This window comes from Neoarius graeffei, chromosome 3 (genome assembly GCF_027579695.1).
Source record: "Neoarius graeffei isolate fNeoGra1 chromosome 3, fNeoGra1.pri, whole genome shotgun sequence".
NCBI lineage: Eukaryota > Metazoa > Chordata > Actinopteri > Siluriformes > Ariidae > Neoarius > Neoarius graeffei.
This window is the reverse complement of record NC_083571.1, coordinates 61,215,877-61,233,514: the sequence shown is the minus strand read 5'-3', so window position 1 is coordinate 61,233,514 and position 17,638 is coordinate 61,215,877. Positions and strand designations below refer to the sequence as shown.

Genomic DNA, 17,638 nt, shown 5'->3' with positions numbered 1-17,638 from the left:
GCATCATTGGCTGTCTTTAAGGGAAGGGGACTGAAAAAAGAAAAAAAAAACCCTATGTGGCATGAAAAGCTCTCCCTGTCCCCAAGCAGCACAAAGCCACAGTTCATCAATGAAAAAAAAAACACCCAAAAAGAGAAAGAAAAATGTAATGCATAGCACACTGCCACACATCTGGGGAGTCTGAACTGCACTGTTAAAGGCTCTTTCCTTCATTAAGTGGAGAATAAAACACCATCGTGTTGCTACGGTCACGGAAAAGCCTCGTCAGGCTCCCCTCATGAAAATACAATTTACACCTAGTTTAAATTTTAAAACGGGTTAGAATATGTATCAAGTATAACATGAAGACAAAAACTAAATCAAGTATTGTTCAAAACTGTGGCTCGTCAATTTTTACCACAAATATATTTAATGCTTATAGAGACTTAAAAAAAAAAAAGTAGAATTTCGCAGAAGCAAGACTACAGACAAAGCCACCAACAAATCTGATACAGTATTAATGCATCAAACAGTCTCAACTAAACTAAGCAAACCAAATTCTTTGCCAAAAAAATAAAATGTTCCTACATAGCAAAAAAACAAACAAAAAACCCTCAACATAAAGTACTTATTTACAGTAAGGTATAAATCAGGAGATTTTCTCCCTTCGAACACTTCATTCTCAGTCGATTTTGTTCTGTTTGCAGGCATCGTCGGCCCGTTGTCCCCCTCATTCAGAGCAGCTAAAACCTTTGTCAGCATTTCAAGACAAAAGTGTTTAACAAGATACTAAATACAGCACTGAGACCCTTTCTCCCCCCCTTTTTATTTTACAAAGGAAACCATTGAGGAAGAACTGATTCACCCAAATCGCTCAACCTACAGATTCCCTCATCCTACATGCGTGTGCGCACATGCGTGAGACAGTGTACGCGTGCGCATATAATAAAACCTTCATGTTTTGGCAGCCTGCATCTCAAAAATATCAAATCCGAACACAAGCTGTGGAACACAAAGACCTCAAAAGACAATCTCATCAATAAATCGTTCCAGAAATTACCACCACTGCAAACTGTCTGGTAGTGTGAAAATCTCACAGGGTGTCGTACGAAGATAGTTTCTCAAAGTCAAAATATTTTGCTCCATGTCCAGTAAAAAGTTTCTCCAAATTTTCTCTTTTTATAAAAATAGACACTTTTTTTAAACCCACTTCAAAGAGGTTCGTAGCTCTTTGGCAAGGTACTGCTTTAAGAATTTTTTTTGTCTTTATTGTTTGTTTCCTCAATTTAACAGGAACATTTATGCAGCCAATGAACTCAACATGAGAAACTAAACATGGAAAGATTACCAAAGTTTCTTTTCAATATTAAACACATTGAAAACGGCTCAAAATAAGAAAATTAAAGAAAGGAGAGGAAAAAATATGGAAAGATATATGATGGGCACGGTCGCCACCCAACGCATGCTATTAAATCACATTTCTTTTAAAGACCAGAGAATTGTACGAAAAGAGGGAAAAAAAAAAACACAATAAACAGTTTTCATAACACCGATTTGCAAACATGTCTGAGAAAGTTTGAACATGTTTCACGCTCATTAAGCTTTGTGCGTTTTGTTAGTTTTGAACGAGACCTGCAGCACTCGGTCTCCGAGGCGATAGCCATTGAGGCTGGCAATGGCCATGGCCGCCTCGTCGTAGTTGGTCATGGTGACGAAGCCGAAGCCTTTGCACTTGTTCGTGTTGAAATCGCGGATCACCTTGACGTTTGTCACAGCGCCGAACGGCCCGAACATCTGCCACAGGATGCTCTCGTCTGCGTCAGGAGCCAGATTGTACACGAAGATGCACCAGCCTGTGCCTGCATGACCAGGGATGTTTATGCCCAGACTGGTGACGCCATCAATGGTCATGGGAGAAAACCTACTGCAGAAGAAATTACATCATGGGTAGGCGCACACAAAACAGCTGGACTTCTACCTTAACATTGTCTCTTTGGAAGGAAATTATACTTCAAACACCCAAATGAATAAGTAAGTAGCAGATGAGAATATATTGAGTAATTACTAGGGCTGTCAATTAAAATATTTAATCGTGATCACCACATTGTCCATAGTTAACTCGTGATTAACCACACCATTCTTAAAATGTACCTTAAAGGGATATGTTTTTGGAGCATGGACAAGTCTGTTTGCTTTATGCAAATGTGGCCAGGTCAGGAAGGATAAGGCTGGACACAGCACAAATTTGTGGGCATTTCATTCCACCACTGCATTTAAAATGTAAAGTAGGGTTAACTGAGGGTTCAGCACAGTGTGAATATAGTATTTTCCTCGAGTTCTGTACTCAACTTCCAGCCTCAAACCATGTGCAAAAAAAAAAAAAAAAAAAAAAAAAAAACACATCATGTGGACACTAGACAGTTGTGTCCATCTTTAAAGATACAAAAGCCTAAATAAATACATTTCAAGCCACACAGCTTAAAGATGTTTCCCAGTAAAATGCAATAACTCCATGGTAAGCAAAAACAGCATTTATAAAACACTTTCCCAGAACTCAAATTTCGCAGAATACTCACTCACTCGTGTGCAGCCTGCACACTTAAGGCGTATTCACACCTACGTTGTTTGGTCCGGACCAAACGAACCAAATTTCCCTTGGTCCGGACCTTTTGGGTTGGTCTGAATACAAACCACCGAACTCTGGTCCGGACCAAACTGCAAGGTCGGACTCTGTCCGGACCAAAGGAACTCTGGTGCGGACCTTTTGGAGGTGTGAAAGCAGACCGGACCTAATCCGACAGTTTTGCTTTTTTTGTACCTCGGGAGCTTCCGTCGTTTGTCGAGCATTATGGGAAACAGAGTCTTGACACTCCACCGCAAAGTGCAAACACTGTTTCGGTTGTCAAGGGAACCTTACAACAGTCGTTCAATCATTCAGACCAGTGGTAGGCTAGACTACAGAGTACAAAAAATGAGTAGGGGGCAAACGTGGGCCGAGGAAGAAACGCGTACCCTTGTGGATATATGGGCAGATGTCCACATATCTGAGCTTCTGGAGAGAACACACAAAAATGCCGACGTGTTTGCTGTATTCAGTGAGAAAATGAAGGGGTTCACGCGCTCCCCAGAACAATGTCGGCTAAAAGTGAAGAAACTCCGTCAGACCTACATTAAAATCAGGGACATTCTTTCAAAAAGTGGCAGTACTAGCGACGCAAAAAAGAAATTCATCCATTACGATGGATAAGGCGAATATCCCGACACATACCTCCTCCGTCTTGCGTGAAGAGCCAGAACTGTCATGATGTGCGCTCATCAGCGCTATCCTCCGTAGCCGCCTTGCCCTTTGAAGTCGTCGTTGATAAATTACTTGTACAACAGCATAGTAATCGCACAATTGTGAAAACAGTAAAAACTGGAAAAAACATAGCTTTGATGACAAAAAGAATAACAGCATGGAAAGCCTCCATGACTACTTTTGAACTTAACGCTTTGTGCGCGTGTCGTCTCTGACCAATAGCTGAACGACCTCAGGGCGCGTGGCTTTGACGACAGATTTTGGTCCGCTTACTAAAATGTAGTGTGAAAGCGAACCGCACCAAAATGAAAAAAAATAAAAATTTGGTTCGGACCAAAGCAAGTGAACTATCCTGGTCTGAATACACCCTTACACACTGGGACCTGAATGCATCTTTTCTCCCCTCTGAACCATCAAAAGCATACATCTTTAAGAATATGCTTTTTTAAAAAAAAACAAAAAAAAAACAACACTTTGTAAAGTGCATTTTCTTGCCACATGTGCCAACCAGCTATACCGTTGGCACACGCTACCTCATGTCCCGATTTCCCAAACGACAGCGGAGGGGGCACAAAATGTGCATGCATTAATCACACGTTTTTAAAAGTAAAAAAAAGTTGACCGACAGCCTTAGTAAATACACAAGTACATAGGTTAAGAGTACACATTAAGCACAGACATTACCAATACAAGTACACAAGCAAGCATGTACAGTATACCACAAGACATTAAATATACAAAGCATGCACATTACCAAGCACACGTACTTACATGTACTTTGTGCAAGTAATTATGCAGGTATGTACACAAACAAGTACCAAAAAACCCTGACTCGTTTTCGCAAAACGCCATAAAACAGCACTGTTACTATTGCAATGTTCTACGTGTGTAGAAAATTGGGTTTTCCTTTTTGAATGCATTTTTCCCCCCATAGAGAACACAACGTGTACAGGTTAGTGGGAGGAGCTCATCACAAACTTGATGTTAATATTCCATCCTCCATCATATTTTTTTGTCTCACTGGTGTACTGAATGAGGCATCGGATGTGCTCCAGGACTTTCAGCTCCATTCATGCCATGAAGCCATTTCAGTTTATCCGGGCGTGTATTTAAAGAGTGATACCAGGACTTTTATGAATAGCAAAGAACTGGAAAAAAAAATTGAGAATTCAGCTTGGAGAAAATGAAGAGAAGCCACTTGTATTTAGTTTGACAGAAATCTACTAAAATGCTAATGTTTTTCTCCCCCCATTTGCTCTGTGGAGCTTTTGCCAAAAGGGAAGAAAGTCTATAAATAACTAGCGAAGGAGTGTGCAGCACTGCGTGTGTGTGGTTGCAGTCTAGAACAGCAGGGCATGAATTATTTCAGCAGGTTTCAGATTAGATCACACACTCCGCTGAGCTTCTCTCAGCAGCCACATCCTGACAGGTGTGTTCCTACCACTACATTTCCACACACACACTCCATTTAGGAACAGTATGAGCTACATTTTGCTCCTGTAGAACCACAATGTGAATTCTGACACTTGGAGACGCGCCTGTATTTAAATTATGATCACAGTGCAGGAAAACAAGTTCAGGTTTGGAGGAGTTTCTGCCTTTGCTTTTCTTCAAACATGAAAATTTAAAACCACATTCATTTTAGAGGACATCCTTTCCACTCAGTGAGGTACAGCAATACAGCCACGATCTCTCACTATTGCCAAGTACAGGAACCAAGTACCCTTGTACAACTGGTTGAAACAAAAAGCAAAGAAAGGCTTTCCTGGTGCAACAGTCTGCCAAAGGAAGTTTCCCACCCTAATCTCTCCAAGCTTTAAAAGGAATCACAAACTCACAAGGACACTGGAATTTATTTGCCCACAGTGATCTTTTGGCATCACTTATATTTCTAACCCATGAACCAGTTAGACTGAATCCCAAAATGGCTTCCTCTTCGCGGTTTCCTCACGACAGAGGCATCCGAGATCCAGCCACAAAAGGCACAACTTCAATACAGCTTCATCCTGGTCAGGTTATCCGTGGATCCCAGGATTCAGTATCTGGAGTAATTTTTTTCTTCGTGCTCTCACAGAAGGTGGTCGCATTTCTCTGCTCTCCTCTCCTTTTTTTTCCTGCTTGTGCTCTTTGTTTCATCTTATCTGCCTATACTTTTTTTTTTTGAGAGACTCTCTCCGCATTGAATTTCTAAACTTAAAAAAGCATGGATTTGATAAACTGGTCTAACGAAATTGACAGTTTCTTGGTTCGGGGGAACCCACCTGTCCTGCCGGAACGTCTGTGGAGGACATTGGAGATATCTACCTATTCGGAACAATGATTACCAGACTTTTGCTGATTGGATTAGGCATTGCCCTGGTATATCGAGGAAATCAGACAGTGACCGCTGTTCAAAGCCCCACAAAGCTGCCCGATATGATTAAAGCGGTGGGCAAAGCTGTCGGCACTCAGATTGTGGCTATAGAACTTGAACCACAACATGCTTGTCATCTTGGAGACGCTTTCGGCTTTGCAAGGACCAAGTATTTCGGAAACCAAATGGAACTGAACAGAAATGGACGAGTGGTGTGGACGTGTAAAGACTGCGTCTGTTCGAAAGACCAAACAATCTCCATCTTATTGACATTCGGCTCCCTGAACAGCACCAGCCTCGATCAAGGCCGTTGCTGGGACAACATTTCCCCCAGAAGGTCACTGCTGGGAGACACTCGCATTCTTCGCATTCCCTTCCCCAATTTTCCACGGTCGCCGTTTTTCACCCCCAGTGTGACAAGCGGGTGCGTGACAAGCGGGTGCGTGACCAGCGCTGCTTGCATGGCTGCAGGAGTGGACAGCTGCTTGCTTGCGCTGGGTTACCTCTACTTCCTCCCCTCCCCCCCCACCACCCTGATTGCCCCCTCCTTCCCCAAGTCCCATGTTTTAAAGTGTACTTGGGTTGTGTGCTTGTGTGGAGGTTTTTAAATGCTCCCACACTGTACTCCTGATAGGAGCATAGTGCGGGGGGGGGGGGGTGTTTCTTTTTTCTTCCCCTCATCTTTCATGTTACTACTCTGTTTCTTTTTCTTTTATCCCTGTCGTCCTGTCTTGTTCCCCCTCTGTAAGGACAGGTTGGTCAATTTCACTGGTAACAGTGACAAAAGGTTCATTCATTCCTTCAATCAGTCCATCACTGAGCACTATTCACACCATAGCATGGACAGTCTGCCTTCCTGCACACTTTTGGGAAGTGGGAGGAAGCCCGTTCAGACACCGAAACTGCATGACTGACCTGAGCTCAGGATCAAACCCTGGAGCTATTTGCTGGGGGGGGGGGGGGGGGGGGGGACCCTTTGCACAACACACTTAAATTTGTGCCAAGTATTGGCAGCCCAACTTTTACATGTATTCAATGCTATAGCAGGTCAACATGATGCTTCCTTAACACAGCAGCCCCAAACAAAACCACATTACTCATTTCAGAGTTAACTTGACAAGCTCTCCATAATGCTACTGAGAGTTCGAGGTGTTGATTTGTTACTGTACCATACTGTCCAGTGAAACCTCAATATTAACTGTAGTCTTTAGGTCAAGCCTCATGTTTGGAGTTCAGTAATCAAGTACTGAATTAAGCAACATGCTGCTCAGTTTGAGCAAGTCAAACTAAAATCCACACACTTACCTTTTCACTCCGTAAGCCATGTTCAGCAGGTTGTCCAGCCTGAAAAGAAGGACGACCATTAGGACAGAACAATGAAACTCCTACTGTTAGGAATACAACATCCATGGATGCTTTACATGATGCAACAACCATAAGGCCAATATACAGAAATAAAATACTTTGACATCTCACTAAACATTTAATTCATTCTCAGAAAGTCTGGCTGGCATCATTGCATGTGCAGATCAGATGTTTGAATTTCCACTCTGCCAAACAGATGAGCAAAGCATCCAATAATAAAGGACAAAAGTCTGATCTAGCTCTAATCCGAGACATGTACTGAAACGCTCAAATTAAACCTGCACAATTTCTAATTCAGCAGAGACTCATCCCGTGTTACCTGCACATACGCTCAATTATAGTTATATGCAGCACAGTTGCAGTGACAAACAGCCTGGCACATTACATTACTCCTCACTAAAGTAATGAGAACTTTATCCTCTGAATTACATTGAAACTAAGAAAACCACCTAATCAAACAACCATCTAAACCGAAAATCTGTCCCCACCACCTTAACCTGACTTCCTGCAGATTGTTACGGATGTTACCTGAATCTCTGAGCCTGCTGTGCGAGTGGTCCTGGGTATCTCCTGTTTGGAGACTGGTAGAGCTGAGAAAGCAGAGCCTGGCTGGTTTTCTGACTCGGGTTGTTGGCGAATTTCACTGTAATGGGCTCAGTGGCTCCGGGAGGCTTCTGTCCATTCAGCCCCTTAATGGCCTCCTCAGCCTCGATACGCCGATCGAAGCGGATAAAACCCACACCTCGAGAGACACCTGCGCACAAGAGAAAACATGCATTACAAATTTACCATCAATAAGAAAGATCAGACTTCACTGGCTTGAAAATATTTTGTTCAATACCCAATGCAGCTCAATCACATGACCAAGCAGCTTAAAAAAAAAAAAAAAAAAAAAGTGAATGCCAGAGCAATCATGTTCGCATATCCTCAATATTTTAGAGGTCACTTCTCTTTCAGCTCCATCCACCAATCACACTTCTACTACACCATTTCATGATTGTTGCTGACAAGAAAACAGGCAGATTTTACCACTGAACTTTATTCATAATGCTACAGCTAAACTGTAGATGCCATGTCTTTTTGCCACCCTTCCTTCCACCATCTCCCTGCTGTTTTGTAAAATGTGGTTTCTCTAACTTTTGTTCACTCCTGTTCTCTTTTAAAAAAAAAAAAGTCCTTTAAATGGACACTGTTGATCTTCACACAGATCAAAGTGAAAGCGCGCACACACCCAATCTTACACAGGAAGTGAGAGAAAGCAAGAAAACAATGAGCCTGCACAAGCAAAAGACTTGGCGCTTTGGAAATGGAGAATCAGTCTGACTGTAAATTCATTTTAAAGCTTGCTGTGAAACGGGCACTGAAGCAGCACCTGTGGGGAAGATGGTGGGAAAGGGGGAGAGACCAAGAGAGGCAGATTTCATTACACACTGCCTTTCTCTGCTCCAAAATCCATTTCACATTTCATCCGTTCATGCATATTTATGACCAAGGGGGACTGGGAAAGGGGAAAAAAAAAACCCTCATTTCTAGAGACTAAGGAGCAGCACCTGTAATGTCCTCCAGCAGCTCTGGTGTTGTGCGGAGACGTTAACAAGACAGTCTTGTTGGAAAAATGGACCAGGTTCGTCTTGTAGCTCTGGGTCCTTTGGAACGGTGATGCAATTCACTCACCTGTGACCTGGTCGACGAGGATTCGAGAGGTGATGATGCGACCATACTGGGAGAAAAGCTGCTCCAGCTCCTTCTGGGTCATGGTTTTGGGCAAACCACTCACATACAGGTTAGCGTCTCGGATGGAGGCCGAACTCGGACGGGCGTAGGACACCTGACGGCACAACACAGGTTACACACGGCTGAATAACTTTACAATGCAGATTTGTGTGTTGGGGTGGGTGGTCAGCCATTTTAATGCCATTTCTTTTGTAGAACACAAATCATGCTACGGTGGGCATGTCCCAAATCTCTCAGCTCTCACACCAACTATTCACTGTGGAGGTGATGTGAACCCCTTCACAATAAGATTTGGAAGAGATCACAATCCAGTTTTGAAGAGCACTGATTAATATCCACACAAGCAAGCCTACAGACGTTCAGTTTCACCATTTAAAAACACGCATGTGAATCAGGAACAGGTGACATTTTCCCATTGCATTACTTATTTTCAGTCTCTATCCATTACTAAAACTTGTTACTACATCGACCTGAATAGTAAATGCAAGCAACCAGAAAAACCACAGCAAGCTCAAAAAAACCCAAAATGGCTACAACTGAAAGCTTGAGCTAGCTACTTTACAAACATCAAGTTCATGGTAAAATGCTAGCAAACAAGTTCATCTAGCACAACATCCATTATGGCAGATGTGCATTTCATAAAATAGTAGCTACAAAGCGACACCAATCATTGTCCGATTCAATCATGTCAGGGTTATCATTTGTGACGGTTTGGAGAAGGGTGGTCAGGTGTCCAAACTTTTGGTGATTGTGTAGATGGATACCACTGCAGGGTACATGAACAAACAGTCATGTCCACTGAGGACATTCACACGAGACCACAAAGTGCATTACAGGATCAATCACTGATTTCATGACCACACCCTAAATCTGATCGAAGCATGAATGCATTCCACTGTGCAGCAACACAGCTGAATTGACCTCAGGCCATCCTTAAAAATAAATAAATAAATAAAATCTTTCCTGTCCAACGGGTGGGCAAAAAAATTTCAGTCAGGAGGGAGGGATTTATTTATTTTTTATTATGGATGGATAAGAAAATCGCAATGCTGTGTTTGCTTTTTCTTTCAGTACTTTATTACAAAAGCAGACATTTAATAAAATGACAGTTTAATAAACTGAAACTTGTACAAAAACTTTAAGTTAGCATTTTAAATGCTGACTGCAACATTTGCAAAACTTTTACAAAAGGTACTTAAAACGTCCGACACACGGACTTTTTGTAGTTCTAAATCGACCGTTGGGCCTAGTTCGGATGAAATTACACTAATAAAATGATCACTGAATGATTTGTTTTTCTGAATCTTTACTATTTTGTTGTTCGCTAGAATACCATTTTGCGATTTCACACTTAAGCAAATGTTTGAAAACTCCGGATCTCCTTCCTTCATGGTGGCTGCCATTTTTTTGTGCATGCATGCGCAGAGCTGATTCGACAGGGCTTTCCACAAGCGCCGGCTGCCGGCATACAGCCGACTACACAAGCAAGTCCAGCCGGCTACTTTAATAACTATTTTTGTAGCCCACAGGCTCTAAATATTAATTTTCGATTTTAATAAAATTAAATGGTTTATCTAACGGACTGACAATGTCCAACTGAATCACACTCAAGTTGTGATTTGCGCTGTTTGTACCGATAATAACCACAAATTCCCCGCCGACTTCGTTGATTAAGGGACAGTAACTCATCCGCGGCCCCGACATGCGGTGTGCGCGCACGTGCACTCGGTGGAGGCAGTAGTGTGTCGGGGCTGTCAGAGGGGACAGAAGCAGAGATAACACTTTTGTCTCTGGTAAACCAGTCTTCTCTCATTCAATTACGTGCTGGCATCAAGACACTTGGTTGTAAATGAAACCAAACTGAGTCATTGGAGTGTATTTTCATACACAAATGGAGAAATGTTCGCCGAGTGTGTAATTGTGTAGCCACCACTGCAGACCGCTGTCGTTAATTCATAGCATGCTCAGCTGCGTGAATGTGTCATGCACCGAAAATAAGAGATTTACAAGCCAGGAACGCCTCATGATGCAATACGCAAGAAAAAGATTTACTGCCATTTTACTTTGTATTTGAGTAAAGTGAATAAATAAATGGTCTGTGGAAAATACATTTAATCCTGGGAACTGCGTGCACAGGAGTTTGTGTTTACACTCCCCCCAGCTGGCTACTTATTTGTCATGGCTGGCTAGTATGAACCTTAGTGGAAAGCCCTGGGAATGCGGAAATGTCAAGTTCGATTTTAGATTTACGAACCCGAAAAAAAAAAAGTTTTTTTATTTTTTATATATATATATATATATATATATATATATATATATATATATATATATATATATAATTTTTTTTTTTTTTTCTTTCAACCGCACAAACAGCACTCACCCGGCCGGTGGACCAGAAACAGAATTTTTTTTTTAATATGGCCTCATTACAAGGAGACTCCAGGACTTGTGCTTTACTGACACTGCTTAAATAAAACAATCAAGTCTAACACATTCATACATTCCAAATGACAAGATATTAAACTTAAGCCCTCCGCTGTATCGCCAAGGTTTCCACACCAATTTCTTCACTTACCACCACAAAGGATGACTGCTAAAACAGCAGTGTTTAACTCCAAGCAAACAGAATTTAGTGCACAACTCCATGGCAGCCAGTCAGTCATTCCCATAACTGTACCATTCTAAAGGATTCCAGTTTCCTTGAGTGGCATGTGAACACACCTTGGAACTTAAGTGTATTAACATGATCGCACTTCACTGCCATTTATTTCCAACATTCACTGCCTTTTTTTTCCTTCTTCGTCAGCCTTTGAAGCACCAGCGCTGTGAAACAGATTTTATTCACAACATTAAATTCACACACAGCTTTGACAGGTCAACAATAGCGCACACTCACTCGAGCCTCTAAGCTAACAACGCAATCACGCCCAACCACTGTCTATAGAGTGAACGCTTTGGAACAGATGGAGATATTTATAACGCAGGAGACTGCAACACCTCTCCAAACTGTGAGCTGTTGCTGCTCAAAACACCGACCAAATCCCTCGGCTCGCGAGCGGCCCCGACAACGAGCATATGCTAAGCTGCTTTTGGCAAAACCACAACAGCATGGTGCACATCTTTTCTTTAAACCATGAAGATGAAGGGAGTTTCACTAAAATAATAAGCCTGACTGCTTGCCCTGTGAAGCGCTTTTTAAACGTTATTCCAGACTGCACACCATGTTACACAATCAGACCACTGTGTAAATTTCACACCATTCCTTTAGGTTACACTTGTCTTAAGCAGACATCTTTTCACACAAGTAATAAGGAAATAATCCTAGACAGATCTCTCACCCATTTCATTTCAGACGCATTATCTAGACAGCTAGCAGTGCTAAAGCAAAACCGATCCAGGAACAAGAGGACTAATTCACTGTCAAGTTTTACGCGACAGTTTTTTTTTTTTGTTCTCTGACTGATCAGTCAACAAAGCTACAAAAACGCTGGGATAAAGGAAGCGCTGATGGATTTCCCACTACAAAGCATTAATGCATTTTTAGATTTAACACAACAAGCAAGGACGAGATATCCAAATAATTCTACATACAGGACATCGGCCTTAAAGAATATGCTGAGCAAGTTCTGTAAACATCCATTTACTCTTCTTGTGATGCTGCTGGACTGACCAGACACGGTGTATTTTTTATTTTTTTTTTTAAATACAAAGGGACCATTAGAATTGTGTCCCAAAAGCAAAACTGGTCACTGTACAGTGTACACATATCTAGGGCTATCAATTCATCAAGCAACTAATAGTTTTTTAAAAAAATCCTTTAATAAAATTTACTGCTAATTTCAGGACAGTTTATTAAAAGGTTTCGGTGAACTGTACAAACAGTCCAAGATGTTTTGACAATTTCTTCCTCTTATCCAATAGGGGTGTAACAGTGCATCAGTGTGACCACATGCATCAAGGAAATGTGTGTGTGTGTGTGTGTGTGTGTGTGTGTGTGTGGGGGGGGGGGGGGGGGGGGGGGGGGGGGGGGGGGGAAGCAATTTGATTTAGTTTTATTCAAAACTAGAGTTTTGTAATTGTCCAGAAAAAGTCCTTTCAGCCATAACTTTTCAAACTGTTTAAAACATTGATCAAACAAGCAAAATCATGAAGCTGCTATCATGAATCGAATCATGACTGAAGTGTGACAACCTTTAGTGTACAGCTTAACACCCCCCCCGCCAAAAAAAAGTTTTATATATCTGCCAAGGCTACAGCAAACAGGATTTTATTTTATGCATGAAACCAGAATAAAGTTGTTCTTAATCCAACAAAGCATTTTATGGCAACCCCAAACATCTCACTATATAGGCCACATAATCCCAATCACTAGCTGACTGGATGCATCCTTAACCTCACTGTTCACTACTTGTATGTAGGATATGAACACCACGGTCCAAATTAAAACACTGCATTACAGGATTTACTGTACTTCGTTTCTTAAAAATTGCACCCGAACCGTTTCTTCTTAAAATCTTTGCCTGAAATGGACATCTTTCAGCCATTTGCTTAGACACAAAACTGTCAGCAAGCAGCAACTTAATATTAAGTGATACAACAAAGCAGCACCAGTGTGAAGACCTGAAATGTGAAAATCTTTATGACCCGAGTGATGCGAATTCATTCACCAATAAAACAGCGATACATGAACTTGGAACATCATCCTGCTTCTGTTCCATATTCTCCAGTTCATTTAGTCCACAAGTAGGAAAAGTAAACTTCATAAGCTTGGCACTTTAGGACATATCTAGAACTGTAAAATAGCTCTGGTTTTTGTTAAACGTCCCCTGTCTCTCTTCCTCCCCAGCAGCCCTGCCTGGGTGACTGTGCACACTGCTTATCTGCCTAAATTTAATTAGAACGCTGGCAGATGCGAGACGCTGGCTCGGCTCCGCAATCTCAGCCACGTCGATAAAAACTGTCCGCTTTTAATTAAAGCTCTGAACGGAGTCCGCATGCACAGGAGCTGCGTTCGATAAACGCCACCAAACTTGCCCTTGCTTTTCTCCACCATGTTCCAGAGAGCAGATGAAGGGAGTGTGCTGCCATAACTCACTCATCTATCCCTCTGATGAATACCTTCCTTCCCTCCTCTAACCACATTTGTCCCAAATTCTTCCATATTTAGCTTCCCAGCTTTTCATAATGCTTGCAGACGAGTCACAGGCTGAGCATCAGCACTCCTAAAAGAGCAGGAGGAGATTCCCCCCCCCCCCCCCCCCCCCCCGTGTGTTTCAGCACGATAAGAAAATCGGAAACAGTCACACTGCTGCATTTAATTTCAACCTCTGAAAATCTCAAATTGTGATTTGCAAGAGTCGTATCACAGATCCACCAACTCAGAATAACGGGGGAGTGAGGGGTTAAAAAAAAAAAAAAAGCAGGACATTTTCAACAGTCCTTTCACAGGTCACTTCCCAGCTAGAGAACACCGTGCGGATATACACAGTTTGAGTGTAAACACCAGACACTGATGGAGGAAGAAGCTGCCACTTGTCTTAGTTCTGGTTTATATACACCACTATTTCAGGGAATATTTAATTTACAGCCATTTATAGTTCTAAAAAAGGCGTTGACACACGTCAATCATTCCAAATTCACATGTCGATTAGCTCATGTTTTTACTGGCGGGAAGAAAAAAAAAAAAAACTTCAGACATTTGAGTGATAACCTCAACCATGTACACTCGTGTTAAAATGCAGAATGTTGGCAGGTCTGATCTCAAATAGTACATTTTTATACCTGGTCCATTCCCAAGCCAATTTCCTCTTCTTACCTTGATGGTTTTGGTTTGCAGTCGCAGTCCATTTAGAGTGTTGATGGCTTTTTCTGCATCTTTAGGATCCACATAGTTCACAAACCCGTAGCCCAGACTCTGTCCTGGAATAAAACAAGTGGGTTTGATATTACTTTTATATCATTAAATAGCCAAGCTTTTAAAATCAAGACTATTTACAGTTAGTAGCTCCAAAATAACTGAATTTTTCAGCATTGCTACAAGCGCACAAACTCCAAACGCATAGAATTTCATTCAGAAAGTCTCTGGATTGTCAGCTCATTTCTCAGTGAGAAATATCCAGATCTAAAACACAGCAATGCCAATTTCTTCTGCTCTGAGCCTGAAATGACTTCCCATGCTGATACACATCACTGCACTCACACTATTGGTGTGCAGATCATGTGGTACATCATGAAATTTAGCTTGCACATCAAAAAAAGTCGCCTTTTGGGGGGGGGCAGACCTAGCAGTCTTTAGATGTCGGATTACCTGGTTTCCACTGCATGACATTACTACACATCATACTGAGATGTGAGCAGTAACTCACTTCAGTGCATGCTGTGACAAGGAAAGTTAATCAATTGTTTCGTTTAAACAAGTTAAACATTTAATCCATTTCTAATTACAGTAGATGGAAACAACTGCTCCCTCACTAGTCTCAATTCCCCCCCAATGAGAAGCTGCAAAGCCCTCCGATTCTGAAGATCAGTGTCTCCAGGTTTTACCTCTGTACAGAATAGTAAAGGGCTGACACTGGAGACTCCTTCCATAAAAGCTAAATTTATCCTGACAACTTGAGCATCAGCTGTAAAAGTCCTTGTGCATGTTGTTACTATAGAAACAGTGACCTTAGTAAAGCCTAGGTCACAACCGGACACAAGATTTTTTGGCTGTGCGATTTTTAGCGTTTCCCCAAATCACTGCGTTTTTTTTTTTTTGTTCGTGGAGAAAGACGCACGTTGGCCGCAAGTTTGTCTTGCAACCTGAAAAAAACGTAAGCGCCCGTAGAGTTTGACATGACAAAGAACCTCTGCGGCCGGTCTGCGGCTCGAAAATCAGCACGTCACACGCACGCCCTCCATGCATTTCACGCACGCCCTCCGTGCGTTTCTTGCACGTAGACCGGCCGTAGGAGCACGTACGGCTGGTTATGACCAAGGTATAAGAGTGCATTAATACAAGCCAGTGATGAACTCAGTCTCTAAATCATTTGCCAAAAGGTGAATACTGCTACACCAGGTGATTAAAAACAAATCATTTATTAAAAAAAAAAGTTAAAGAGTGGCATGCAAATGTAATGAAGGCTGCACAGACTTCACTTGTCTATGCCAAGTCACAACACTTTGAAAATCGATATCACAAACGCACTTCATCTGAATAGTTTTAGACCAAACTTCGTAGCATCTTCTGTGCTTTTAGGAACATCCTTCATAATTTGTAATTCTTCCTCACTTATGGTGACCAATCGATTAGCTGCCATTTTGCTGAGTCACTCAAGGCAATTATCGAGAGGTATATGGCATGAGCCACTTCTGGTAAAATGACGCGCTCTGGTTTCTTGGCAGGCAGAATTTTCCCATGATGCCTGTGGGCAATTACAAACTTTCTTTCCAAGGCGTCAGCTTTCAATGCTGCGCAAAAAAAAAGGAAATAAAAAAAAGGCAGAAATACAAAAAAAGTGTTAAGAAATAAGCAACGAAAAGCATTCAGAAACCGCTAACAAATTAGACTTTTGAGGCCGCTAGCCGTTTACTACAAATTACATGACAAAGCAGCGTCAAACCTCATAATGACACTATTTTAATCCTAGAACTAAAAGCCATATAATAAACTCCTTAACCTCACCTGCTGTCTTTACAGGAAAACAGACTTCGGTCTTTTTCCATGGACCCGTTTCATTTTCCCATAAAGACGTTGCACCCAGTTAATAAGCAGTTAATCCAAGTCTCTCAACCAAATCAGCACAAGATTTCATATAGGTCACCTTCATATTTATAAACATTAAATCAGAACCATGGATTTGGCAGCAGTGGTACAAGATGCCAATATTCTTTCCCATTAGAACGATTACAAACTGCTGGCATTGTGACAAACCTGTCGCTGGCAGGTGCCCTCATCCAAAGCAATTTACAAATGTAAAATGTCTTACCTCATGCCTTGTACTTCTACGTCACTAACAACTGGAGCAGCAGTGATGCTAGGATTTGATCCTTCCGATCAAAAGCCTTAACCACTGAGCTACCACTGTCCAAACTCGACCAGATGTTTTTGCTCCAAACTGGTTACCTGCGAGTCACTTCAATTTACCTCATAACCAAGAAATTCTTTCATGGTGTGTGTGACTGTGCAAGATGGCATCATGTAGCTAGTGGTTGCTGATTACAGCAACTCCTGCCTTAAGAGGTGGTTACATTTCTCACACTGCTACTGTAATTCCCTTTGGTATGAATAATGTGATCCATCCATTGAAAAGAAAGTGAAACAGCCTTTAGGTTCATTTTTAGCAATCATGAGGGGCTGAAACACCTCAAATGCAATATCCTGATACTGTAAACAAACATGCAAATCAGCCATCGGGTTATTAAAATTCATCACAAAGAAGCAGTCTCTTCATCCTTCTCACTGGATTGAAGCAACTTGGCAAAATGGCAAAGTTTCTCCTCTGGCCTGATATGATGGACGGTTTTATTTTAACAGACACTGGGGAGGGGGATAAAATCAGACTGCTGCTATGACTCATCAGGCTGAGCAATGAAGATCTCTGTTCTCGTGAATAATTTCAATCTCAAATCTGCCTGGGAAATAATAAATAAATAAAAACAAAAATAAAGCTCAACACCCACTCCCTTCCACCACATGGTAGCAATGCAATTTCCACAGCCAAGATGGAGCTGCTGGTCAGGTTCAGCTCAGCCTCCTCCGCTACAGCGAAACCTTCTAATGATCAGCACAGACAGCGAGTTTGCAGAGAGGATGCTGTGCCAAATCATACCGTCGAATCCAAAAAAAAAAACCCTGCAGCAAAAAGAGCAACAGAGAAAATCCTACTCTGGGTAGAGAGGGTGGGTTTTTGGGATCCCCAAAGCTCAAC

The 17,638-nt window shown here is 41.8% G+C and overlaps 1 protein-coding gene across 1 annotated transcript in view; it reads right to left on the bottom strand.

The window, feature by feature from the left end:
- Positions 1–569: 569 nt before the first annotated feature.
- Positions 570–17,638, bottom strand: part of LOC132882844 (ELAV-like protein 2) — a 28,749-nt gene continuing 11,680 nt past the window's right edge. The window contains 7 exon segments of the mRNA XM_060915951.1: positions 570–706; positions 709–729; positions 1,612–1,903; positions 6,936–6,974; positions 7,524–7,749; positions 8,670–8,823; positions 14,545–14,648. Coding sequence (XP_060771934.1) covers positions 662–706; positions 709–729; positions 1,612–1,903; positions 6,936–6,974; positions 7,524–7,749; positions 8,670–8,823; positions 14,545–14,648 — 881 coding nt within the window. The 3' untranslated portion in view covers positions 570–661.